This window comes from Nycticebus coucang, chromosome 3 (genome assembly GCF_027406575.1).
Source record: "Nycticebus coucang isolate mNycCou1 chromosome 3, mNycCou1.pri, whole genome shotgun sequence".
Lineage (NCBI taxonomy): Eukaryota > Metazoa > Chordata > Mammalia > Primates > Lorisidae > Nycticebus > Nycticebus coucang.
In genome coordinates, this window is record NC_069782.1 from 143389475 (window position 1) to 143401837 (window position 12363).

Below are 12363 nucleotides of genomic sequence, written 5' to 3' on the forward strand. Positions count from 1 at the left end.
AGATTATCTATCTATCTATCTATCTATCTATCTATCTATCTATCTATCTATCTATCTATCTATCTCTATCTATCTATCTATCTTTTTTGGGGGGGTGGAGGGAACAAGGTCTCACTATGTTGTCCAGTCTAGGCTCAAACTCCTAGCTCAAGTGATCCCAGCCTTCTGAGTAGCTGGGAGTACAGGCATACGCCACTGTGCACAGCTATTCTTACATAATGGAACATAATCTCATAATTAGAAGGAACTTTTAAGATTAGTAACCCACCAAATGCAAGATCAATGCTTGTGAGGCATCCGTGAGAGGTGGCAAGGATTCTGGTTAAGAGTGTGGGCTCTGGAGTTCTAATACTTGGATTCTCAAGTCCGAGTTTTGCTAGTTATCAGCAATGTGTGACACTGGTTATGTTACTTAAACTTCCTATTCCTGTCTCCCCATCTATAAAATGGAGATGAAAATTCTGGTGCTGTCAAGAACAAAAAAAAAAAAATCATCTACTTCCCCGGGCTGTTGTGAAGATCAAATGAACTGTTTGGCAAAAGTGCGTGTACGTAGTAGATATGAACTATATTCTTTAAAAGGAACCCGTGGAGGAGAAAATTATGTTCTGGTTCAAAACATGGGAGTAGTCTTGTGGATTAAGAGAGGACTGGTTATGGCAATAAAAGCAGGGGAAAATATACTGACTATTTCAGCCCAGCCTATGAGTAATCTTTCCTCCTAAAATGTTAGAACAATACTGCCAGTCCTCACCTCTTATACTGAATATATTAATGTAAAATCACAATGTTTAGTAAGGTCTTGTTCATGTACTCTATGGGATTTCCTTTGAGACAAGTGTTCTAGAAGACAGACGGATAGTCAATTATAAACTTGCATGGGGACTGGCCCCCTCACGGTTCTTGAGGCCCTCAAAAGGCTCTCCCACTTCCAGAAGAACCATGACAAGCCTATAAGCTAAGCTGACCTGAAGTGGGGAAGTGGTTTTCCTACACTCCCTTTCCTATAGAACACACTCTGGAGGTTCCATCACCCCGGTCCTGCGTCTCCTGTAACAGCCGGCAGCCTCCTCTCAGGTGGGCAGCTGGCTTTCGACGTGGGGAATACAGGTGGCAAGTTGCTGCTTACCTGAGTGGATGGGAGAATCATAGCGACTGGCTGACAGCGATGACCTTTCCCGGCTCTCCATCTCTTCTTTCAATATCAACTGCCCCAGGCCAGAGTTAAGCTATTCACAGAAAAGAAGAAAAAGGAAAGCAAAGGCTGAAACTACTTTTTTGGAACTGCAGTTTCTTTCTAGAAGATTCTACAAGAAGTTCCTGACTCTGGAGGGCTTGGATGCACGGTGGTCCCAAGTCTGGTGGTTCCTCGAGAGGTTGGCTGGGTTTTAGACCTTAAATCCCTCTTGGCCTTTTCTTTCTTTTTTTTGGTAGAGACAGAGTCTCACTGTACCGCCCTTGGGTAGAGTGCCGTGGCATCACACGGCTCACAGCAACCTCTAACTCTTGGGCTTACGTGATTCTCTTGCCTCAGCCTCCCAAGCAGCTGGGACTACAGGCGCGCGCCACAACGCCCGGCTACCTCTTGGCCTTTTCAATGTTGAAGCTTCACTTCCCTAAGCTGGGCTCCGGGTCAGAATGCTTCCTTCCTTTGCCTGCCCCCAAAGTGCCAGCAGGTGATCTCGGGAGAGGGGTGTGTGTGTTTCTAATACAAGAAGGGAAGATTGGGGATGGTAGCCTTTAAAAAGAAATTACACTGATTTGTTTAAAAACAAGGAAGAATCATAACACATGCTCATTGAACATATTTTGGAAAATCCAGAAGAGTGACCCTTAATCCACCATTCAGAGATAACATCATTTACATTTTGATTTATTTCCACCTAGTATCTTTCTATGCACATGGAAAACTCAGATCCAACTATAAAGGCAACTTTGTACTGTTTCCTACTGTATAACTCACGTCACATGCGTCTACCATATCTTTAGAAAACATCCTTTTAAGAGATTCATCAACCTCTTCTTGGTGGGAGAGTTTATAATTGACTGTCCTTCCGGGATGCTGCAGGCTCTTACAGAGTGAGTTCTTCCATTAGTAAATTCACTTAAAAGCATACTTTTTACATTTCTTTCAAGGGATGGGTCTCTCATGCGGGAAAGTATGAAGAGGGCCTCCTGTTTCATCCCCTTTCTCCTGGTCCAGATATAAATACAAAGTCTTAGGCATCCCAGGAAAAGACCTGGAGAAATGTTCAATTCCAAGAGAAGTTCAGCAGAGCCTGCCAGAGGGAAGGAAGGTGCTGCCTTCCTGGAGATGCATCTCCTTGCTGTACTTGGCCCTTCAGCACGCTTCCTACACCCGCCCCCCCCCGCATGCATGCCTCCCAGTCTTCTCTCCTTCTCACAAAAGCCCACACGTCCTATGTCCCTCTGACCCCCAGCTTAGTGTCACGTCTTCTAGAGCCCAGCAGCTGCTCTGCTCAGGTCACTTGCTAGAGGCCTGTCCGGTCTTGCCTACCAGACGGAAGGCCCTTGAGGGCGGGACCACCTCTTGGTTGTCTTGGTGGTCTTTATACAGCAGTTATTCAAAAACATAGATCCTGTGGAACTGGAATTAAAGACATAGCAAGGTACTTTGAAAACAAACCTTCATTAGTTGCTCTTCTTGAAGCTGCCGGCGTCTCAGAAGCTCCTCATCATCTTCCTCTCTGCCACTGGATCTGCGTCGCATGTCAGTTCCTAATTCCACAGCAAAGACAACTTCTCACATCAGCCCCTCAGGAAGGGAATCTTAATGGACTAGCCCATCTGTGTTCAGCTGGTTAGGCTGGCAAGGTCAGCAGCGGTCTTTAACATTTTTAAGTGAACAACACAAAGGGGGAAAAAACGCCCTCCACCAATTCAGCCTCCTGGTTGGTTTCTCGAGAACACAGGCCCATTTGTGACGAGCCAGTTCAATGCGCAAGGCAAGTAAGGCATGAATTTTGGCCTCCCAACAAATAGACTACGCAGATAAATTGGGGTTGCCCTTGTAACTGAGTCTAAGTCATCCCATTAACCCCTGGTCAGAGCTCATTCTAGTAAGTGGGAAGGGAATCTCTGGCTGTCATTTTGATGTTTCTGAGGTCCATTTTCAAATAGAGAGGAATCCAAATCTATCCACATACCAACAAAGAGGTAAGATAGTCACTTTCTTGTGACAAGTTTAAAAACCTTGTAGTTTTCTCTTTTTCTGAATATTCAGACTTTTCATAAGGCTATATTACTAAGTTCTACCATTAGTAAATTCATTTAAAAGCATATTTTTTATATTTCTTTCAAGACATGGGTCTCTAATGTTTCCTGTTTCTCATCCTTGAACAATGGCCACAAAAGAGTTTTACACAAGCTGGTAAATAAAAAGTGTTAATACAGCTAAAAATTATTTTGGAACAATATGGTAAATCATGTACAATATTTAAGCTTCCTGAAAAGGGGGCATAGAGGAATTCTACAAGGAATAGAAAGGAGGAATTTGCTGGAATGGTTGGCAGATGAAGATAATCATTGTTTTTCCTAAATTGCATGGATTAATCTGGCTGTGGGAGGAAACAGGAATGCTTACTAATCGAATCAAAACAAACTTTAACTAATAATCTTTATTTTCATCATTCTGATGAGTGGACCAGAAATTTTCCTCGTTTTGGAACCCAAGGGAGCTGTAAACTAGTCAGTGATAATAATTTCCACAACAAAAAATTTAATTCTCCCTTTCCCCAAAGCTGCTCTAAAGTTCCCACTCAGCAACATAACCGAACTAGGAACATCAAAGGCCTCAGAAACTTCCTGCAGGGCATGGATCGGCTGAGAAAAGCCAATGACTGATTGTTAGTTAAAATTATAAATGTCAATGTGGGTTTCTTCTTTTTAGTTTATATAAAAACTAATGGACACGTTTGCAGGAACTAGATAAGTCTCATCAGCATAATGTGCCAAATACTTGTGAATAATGAACTGAGGAGGCAGATTTTTCTTCTACTATTTCTATAAATACTGATTGCTTCAAAATCTACTTATATTGCTTGTAGAAGTTATTCTGAAAATAACTTGATGAAAATAGCACAATAAAGAAGATTAGGAATTTTAGAAAACTGAAAGCCTTTTAGGGTGTCAACAGAAATATGATAAGATCATCATATCTTTGTAAAGTTGACTTGATAAATTTTCAGTATTAGCTTCTGGGTTTGCTAATACTTCTTTTTAGGCCAAGTAATTTTGCTACTGACAAAACAGTAAAGACACAGACATAATTTGAAAGCATAAAGCAAAGAATGATACAGCTCAAATGTGACATTTTAGCACAGAATTCATGGAAATGAGAGATGTAAAATCACATAAATTCACATGAGTAGTATTTCAGAAGATCCATTACTCTGTCATAGACTTTTTAGTAATGGAGAATGTGATTCCACAAGAAAAGTGAGAGTACTTCAGTGTTAAAGAGAATTGTAACTACAACCCAGAAATAGTCTAAAACAAATTTAACTGAAAGAAGTCACACTTCTTCAGACACTCTGTAAACTCACCCACTCGACTCTAATTATATGGAACAATTTTCTTGTCATGAGGCTTTGACTCAACAATGCTCAAAAGACTTGCTGATTTTGCCATAATAACGCAGAGTGTTCATGCAAGTCATTAGTTTTAGACCAGTTCTGGATCTCAGTGGGTTTGGTTAGAGCAAGGCTCTGGTGGATGTGTTTTTGTAATTTTTAAGCATTTTGCGCACAAATTAATATCACATTAGTTCTTTCCAGTATTCTACATCCTGGGTATGGTTTTCTTAAAGATCTTTTATGACAGGACACACGTCCTTGCACCTTCTGAGCTTCTCAGCAGTTTGTCCATTTGACTTAGCTGCGGTAGTTGCATACCTACGCCGGCAAGTGAGGGGGGACCAAGCCAGTGGTCCGTCTCAGTCTTTGGTGTCTCACTGGGGTCTGGAGCCTGGGCTGCTGGGAACTTGGAAAACTTGATGATATCTTCTGAGGACTTGCTCTGGGCTGCCAAGGCAGCTGCATCTAGGTGGGATCAGGAGTTGTTTAGCTATCAGTCTGGAAGGCAGTGGTGGTACAACCCCACCTACACGGTTTTCTTGTTCTCTGGCAAAAGTTTCAATTCCAGAAAGTTCTGACATCATTATCAACTTTCCCCAGTTGTTCAGAGGTGCCTATTGACAACTAGTTCTCATCTATGTCAGAAGCAAAGCTTCATTCGACATCTTTTCTACATCTGAAAAACCTTATTTTAGAGTAGAGCTGTCTAGTACTAGCTAATGTAGCTATTTAAATTTAAACAAATAAAATTAACAAAACAAAAAATATAATAAAATTAAAATTCAGTTCCTCTCTTACACTAGCTGTATTTCTTTCTTTCTTTTTTTTAAGGGATGAGGTCTTGGCCGGGTGCAGCGGCTCATGCTTGTAATCCTAGCACTCTGGGAGGCTGAGGCGGGTGGACTGCTTGAGCTCAGGAGTTCGAGACTAGCCTGGGCAAAAGTGAGACACCCGTCTCTACTAAAAATAGAAAAACTGAGGCAAGAAGATCACTTGAGCCCAAGAGTTGGAGGTTGCTGTGAGCTATGACGCCACAGCACTCTACCCAGGGTGACAAAGTGAGACTGTCTTTAAAAAAAAAAAAAAAAGGATGGGGTCCTGTTATGTTGCCCAGGCTAGATATGAACTCCTGGGCTCAATTGATTCTCCCACCTCAGTCTCCTGAGTACCTGGAATTAGAGGTGTGTGCCTTCATGCCTGGTTCTGGTAGCTGTATTTCAAGTGCTTGGAAGTCATATGTAATTAGTGGCTACTGTACTGGACAGTACAGATGGAGAACATTTCTATCATCACAGAAAGTTTCATCGGACAATGGTCTCCTACAGTGGTTATTTGAAATTTAGGAGCTAAGTTAAAAGCAGTATGCTGTCACTTGACTATAGTTAATCGTTAGAGGGTTGGCTGGCTTTGCATCTTTGGGCAAGGAGCCACAAATATATTGGGCCAATTCATTTTAAGCCTTGTGTACTATATATGAGACCTGGAGTGCTAGGAGAAATGGAAATAGGAAAATCTACTTTCTGCTTGCGGGAATTTAGCATTTTGACCTACATTTGCCATACCTACTCATAGTTTTATTCAAGGGTCTGTGTACTCAAGTGAGCCATTGGACTTAAAAATAACAAAAGCCAAACTAACAGCAACAAACCAGTCCAAAAAGGGTCAGTCCCCGATTCTGGTTAATTTTGCAAACTGGCCTGGGATGTTACCAAACATTTCAAAATGTATTTATAATGCTTTAAGTTAAAAAAAAAAAAAATTTCCCTGGATTCATGTATTTTAAAATCTGGAAATAAATGTTTGAATCTTAAGCTCCAATTCCTCCATTCTTCTAGTAACCTCTTATCTCAATTTGTTTAAAGGACTTAACAAAGTTCGCCCAAAGATAAGGGGCCATGATAAGTGGCCATAATAAGGGGGAAAGTCTTGGCCAGGCATGGAACAGTGTTTCGCTGAATCTCTAACCTCAGGAGAAAAAAATTTCAGCTTGGAAAGTACTACGTATTAAATCCCCTTCTTAAAGGTGGACAAAATGATATCACAGGGTGGACTGAGAAGTTCTGAGCTACAATAAAAAAAAAAAAAAGGGATATTAATTAAATCTATCTAGCCTTTCCCAAATGCATCAGGGTGCAGACTTCAGTTTGGGGCACAACATCTCTTTCTTTGGTATGAGATAGCTATTTGCAGAGTATCTTTTGGAAAGTGCTGCTCTGGCTGGGTTATTCTTAATTACAACAGACTGAAGTAAAGAATGCAAAGTAAATATCACAAAAAGGAGCCAGTTAATCCCTTCCAAATAAGTAATCTAACATTATTCAATCTCCTTAAATCCTAATTGATTCTCCGTGTTCAGAAAGGCAGGGCCTAAAGATTTTAGTATTTCTGAAAGTCTCTAAATTGATAAATCAAACTCTGGGAATCCTGTTCTTCAATTAACAACAAAAAAAGCATGACCTCAGACAGTACTTACGCATTAGAATTGGTGGAGTCAGTAGTTAAACATTCACATGTTAATGAGTGTGGGAAGACATTAAACCATAAAAAGCAAAAACAAAACAATGTTAACAAACTTAAAAAGCAAGCACATGGTGTAAAACTTTAAAAAAAAAAAGATAAGAAAAAAAAATCATAGCTCTAGAACCATTATGAGACCTACTTTTTCTTTTATCTCCTTAGGATTTTGGCCTAAACATTTTTTCCTTGGGTATTTTCAACTTTGTTTTTCATGTCTTTCTCATTCTTAAGGAATCTTTAATGTCTACTGGATGCTGAAGGCAGCCTTCACATTTCCAGGCATAATTTGTGTACTGTTTTCTGAAATCACTTGAAGACCAGTTTTGGCTTTCTAGTCACAAAGATTTATGGTAGACAAATACATTGGGACTTAATAATGGTGGAAGAAAATGTGATTGACATAAAGTAACGTGATTTCCTGTGTTAAAAAAATTTGCATTCCCAGAAAAGGAAAACAATTATAAATCCATTGTCCTGACAGTTTGTGGGAATTTCTGAGACAAACCGATAATCTAACTAACTGGTTTTTACAGATGGGAAAACTGAGACTCAGAGAGATGACATCCACACATATCCATGTCACCTGTGCCCTGTTCACTCCCCCACGCAGCTGTCTCCATGCCTGTAAGGGACTGGGGACCTCAACAGCCCAGGTGATGTAGGCTCAGTCAAATTAATTTTTTAGGTGGCTGGTTTTAGTTAGTTTTGATTAGTCAAACGAATTAATTATAAGCTCATCAAAATTATTTCAGAGACTGGTTAAATTATTTGATGACGTTTTGTTTGATGACAAACAAAAAATCTTATTGGGATGTCTGTGAGTTGTTGGGTGACCAATACTTTTCTTCCCTAGGAATGAAATGATAACACGGTTTGATGGGACCAGGAAGGGGCTAGCAGCTTCCTAGTCAAGCTAAGTGTTCTCCATCCAAGAAAATCAATTCCACAATCTTGCATCTCAGCAAACCAGAAAAGCATAATAAGCTGGGCAACCAGTTTGATTCTCAAAAACAGCAGGAGGTGAGCCTTTCAGGACAAAACAGAGAAGTTCAGCTGACTCTGCTATTTAAAAGCTACGCGGAGGAAAGCGGGTTTTACCATGCTGTTTGTAGATGGGTGGTTTTCGGTAAATGTTGATCCCTTGATCTGTGGAAATGAAAAGCAAAGGTGTGTGATTATGGGAACCAGTTCAGTGATGGGAAAAACAGATCAACCGTGGGGCAAACCAAACTGAAGACTCTTGAACAAAAATTAGCAAAGTTAACTTTTGTATTACAAAGACGGAGTGTATTGGAAGCAAAGACTACAGAAATGAGTGGCTTACTATGGATAAGTGATATGGAAGCCTTTGTAATACACCTTAGGCTAGATAGAGATGTAATTAACTCATGAGCCATTTATTTCAAATACACAGTTCACTGAAAGGTAGGATGAAAACAGGAAGAAATGCAAGCAGTGGGGGTACTCTGATGGCAAGGAAAACATAACCAGTTTGGGGGAAATCCCCAAATTGCTACTGTCTAGAAATTGAGCCCCCAGTAGATACCAGTGGCTCAATTTACTTTTCAACTAATGAGTGAAAGAGTGGAAAGCAATGTTGAAAAATTAAGAGTAACTTTTTTAAACATATAAATGCTTCTTAAGTGCAAGGTTAGCCTGGTATGTTGACAGGATGTTTAACAAAATCCTATTCTGCATAAGCCAAATTAAAATAAAAAACACAAGAAAGAAAGAAAAAGAAAAGAGGCTAAATACTACACATATATTTACACAGGACCCCATTTGATTATGCCACCATTTCACTTTAACTACAAATATTAAGGAAATTTCAAAAGGTTTCTGCTTCCCCAGAATCTTGCGTCTATGCCTTGTGTGGTATTCTTCACGGGAAAAATTCCAAAAATAGCTCACTGATTACCAAAATTCAATGAAACGTCTAAAAAAGGGCAGTCCCAGCTCAGTGGTACAAATCTTATTGAACTTTCCTGTTTTATTAGGTAAATTTAGAAAGAAAAAGATAAAATGACTGTGGGTTCCAAATATAGGCATAATAGGCCATTTATTAAACTACTTTCAGCAGCTAAAAGAAGCAAAACAAGGAACTCTTGATGGAAAAGTTATAGCTTGATTTCTGATGGCCAATACTGTTGGCTATAAACTCAATCGATGCTAAACATGAAGATATTGATGGGTTCTGATTATTCTAGTTTCTGATGGCAAATTACTATTCGTTCTGTGACAGCAAATGCTTGTCGACTTCTGAGCAAAGCTTGCGGCACCAAGCCTAAATTGCAAGATATCTTCATGGGCTGTGGAGTAACTTGTCAGTATACTACAGAAAGGCCCCCCCCCCAATTTTACACCTCTCTGGAATAAAAAAAAAGGCAATGAAAAGAATCTCCATACTGGAGACAAAAGGGAAATTTAACAATATTCTCAGACTGACACTGTGGCTCAGTCTTTAGGATGGGAAGATAAGTAGATTGTCATTGTGCTAATTAGTCAATGACACCAAACCATCAGAGGGACATCTTAGAGAGAGGTAAAATTAAAATTTTAATTAAAAAAACAGAACAAAACAAAACAATCAACCCCCTCTCCTGTACCTTCTGTCTCCCACCCTCTTCAAAAATTTTTGAGAAAACATAAACCTTCAACATTTTCCTGGCATCTCACAAACAAGACTTGGAAAGGCCCTCAGGTCAGATCCTGCAATTTAGGGTTTGTCAACCACGTGCACCCAACTCAGAGCATGAAGGATGAGACAGACGCAGTACAAGGCTACATTCTACACTGGGACAGGACACCGAGACACAGACCGTGTCAGCTCCTACCTGGAACATGGAAATGTTTAGGGGCCTGAGCGTAAGTTGGAGTTAGAGGGCGGCTGTCTGGCCGGTAAGGGAGAGGGGAGTTCCGGCCGCTGGACGGCTCATTGCCTCCAATGAGAAGAATGGAGAAAACAAAATGAGAGAAGGGAGAGAAACAAAAGAAACAAAGCAAGCATAATAAAAATTCAAAACAACCACCGAGAGGAGGCTCATCGAAGAGGAGAGACAAAAGAAACAGATTCAATTCATCCACTTGGCTTGCGAAGGTGACATCAGGTTAGTTTTGCAGAAGAGAGATGTGAGTTCAAGTGGAGCTGGGTGGTAAGCAGCTGGCGGGAGGTGTGCCATCCCCACAGCATGCGGTGAAGGCGGGAGCTAGCAGCAAACTGATGCCATGGTGGGGACACCAGGAGGGATGGAAGGCTTGTGATTCAGGATCAGCTGTCAGATGGTTAAACCCCAAGCAGGTGAAGGGGTGCGCTATGCAAACCCAAAGACAGTCACTCCCAGGCATTAGGGCAGAGGCTGGCAATCAGAACACATGTCTCTGATCCAAAGGCTAAGTCTAGGGACCCGTGTGGCCACCCAGTCCTTCCCTTTAGGAACATCACGTGCCTTCACTGCAGCACACGTTTCCAGTTTCCTCACTTTGAAATACATGCAACAGTCAGACCCCTTTCCACCTGGTACTTTGGGGCCAGTTATGCCTCTCCCCACTTTTCTCCTCAAAGATGAGGCTCCGCCCAGGCTAACAATTCCATGACCTTTAGTGAACACCTGCTATGGCTGGGCGCGGACCTGCCACCAAGGAACAGGGAGATGAATGAGGTACAGTCCCTGCCCTCAGGGGACTCCGAGTTTATCTAAGGAGACAGACTTCAGATAAACATACATAATACTGAGTGCTTGCTTCTCAGAGTATTATAATAAAACTGTTATGAGACTCAGATCAAGGTGTCATCAGTTCTTCAGGAAAGCTACACAGGGAGAAAATGTTGTTAGACTGAGCTGGGCATCAAAACTGAAGCTCGCCAGGTGGGGAGGTAGATGGTGGAGAGGCCCATGTTCCAGAGGCCTGGGGCATCCCGAGAGAGGAGGGTGTGGAAGGGTTTGGTGTGTGGGAACAGACCCGGCCGCGGTGGCTGGACAGCACAGTGCTCTTGGACGAGGGAAGAGAGATGAGCTGGAGGACACAGCCAGGGCTTGGCTGCCAAAGCCTTAAGTGCCACCATAGCCACCAGTGCTCTGTTCTCACCAAGGGGACGGCAGGGACAAATAGATGTTTGGGCAAAATTAGAAAATTACTGGCCTAAATTGTCTTCCTACTCTACAACTTGGGCAAACATCTTGTCCCAAGAACACACCATAAGATGCAAGACTACCAAAATTTACCAAATTAGTAATGCTGATTACCTTTACTATGGAGTTGTGAGAGTTCTTTATATATTCTCTATACAAGTCCCTTACCAAATATATGATTTGCCAATATGTTCCCCTATTCTGTAGGTTGTCTTTTCACTTTTTTTGATGATGTGCTTTGAAGCACACAGTTTTTAATTTTGATAAAGTCCAATTTATTTACCTATTAATGCCAATACTTTTAAATAAATCATAGATCATTAGAAAATAGAACTCTACCAAATTCCTTCAAGTCAAATTGTCCTAAATCTCGCTAGTGAAGTATAAAAGATGTCAACTGTTAGATTTTTTAAATATGTTGAGCAGAGTTTTAATTTCTCTATATTTTGGGGTAACCAGAGTACAGATCTGTACTACATGGGCAGTAAGGTACCCCAACTGTGGGATCTAAGTTTGTCAAACTGAGTCAAATTTAGATTCCAGGCTTTTGGTCACTGGTGTTCTGAAACTTCTGTTTTCTTCCCCCTCAAGAGTCAGTTTACCATCTAGCTCTAAATATGTCACAATATTGACTTTTTAAATTTAAGTCAGATGTTAGTTTCTAAAAATTCTGAAGCTTCACCCCAAACTACTGATCTATTAGCAAGCTAATTTAGAAAACTGTTATCTCATTGATCATCACTCTCCTGAAGAAAAGTAACTAGTTGTTGTCTGAAAAAACTGAGCATAAAAAACAGAGGTGGAGTAAAGCAGAGGAAGGCGGGCTGTGGTTTGCCTTGAGAAGGAAACAGTGTTTTCAAACTGTGGCTGAGGTAGAACTATCACCAGCCTGTCGCTGGCCAGGAATAAGCACTTAATAAGTGCCTGCAACTGAATGACTAAAGTAGGCCAGCTAATTAATTCCATAGCTATTTGCTGACCTAATTTACAAGTGCTCTCGCAGGATTAACCATCTCCTTTCTCTGATCTCTTAATCAAAGGAAGCCAGTTGTCAGTGTAGTAAGTCTTCACTTAAAGCTGAGAGGTTCTTGGAAACTTCAACTTTAAGCATAACGAACTAC

At 40.9% G+C, this 12363-nt stretch overlaps 1 protein-coding gene across 10 annotated transcripts in view; it reads right to left on the reverse strand.

The window, feature by feature from the left end:
• ABLIM1 (actin binding LIM protein 1) overlaps positions 1-12363 on the reverse strand; it is a 316427-nt gene that overhangs the window by 11334 nt on the left and 292730 nt on the right. For 5 of the 10 annotated variants that reach the window (XM_053583782.1, XM_053583780.1, XM_053583776.1 and 2 more), the window contains 5 exons: positions 9947-10051; positions 8211-8258; positions 4914-5060; positions 2648-2739; positions 1130-1229 (listed from right to left, as the gene is read on the reverse strand). In XM_053583782.1, coding sequence (XP_053439757.1) covers positions 1130-1229; positions 2648-2739; positions 4914-5060; positions 8211-8258; positions 9947-10051 — 492 coding nt within the window. The remainder of the gene's footprint in view (positions 1-1129; positions 1230-2647; positions 2740-4913; positions 5061-8210; positions 8259-9946; positions 10052-12363) is intronic. The other 5 variants (XM_053583777.1, XM_053583773.1, XM_053583779.1 and 2 more) reach the window with 3 other exon arrangements.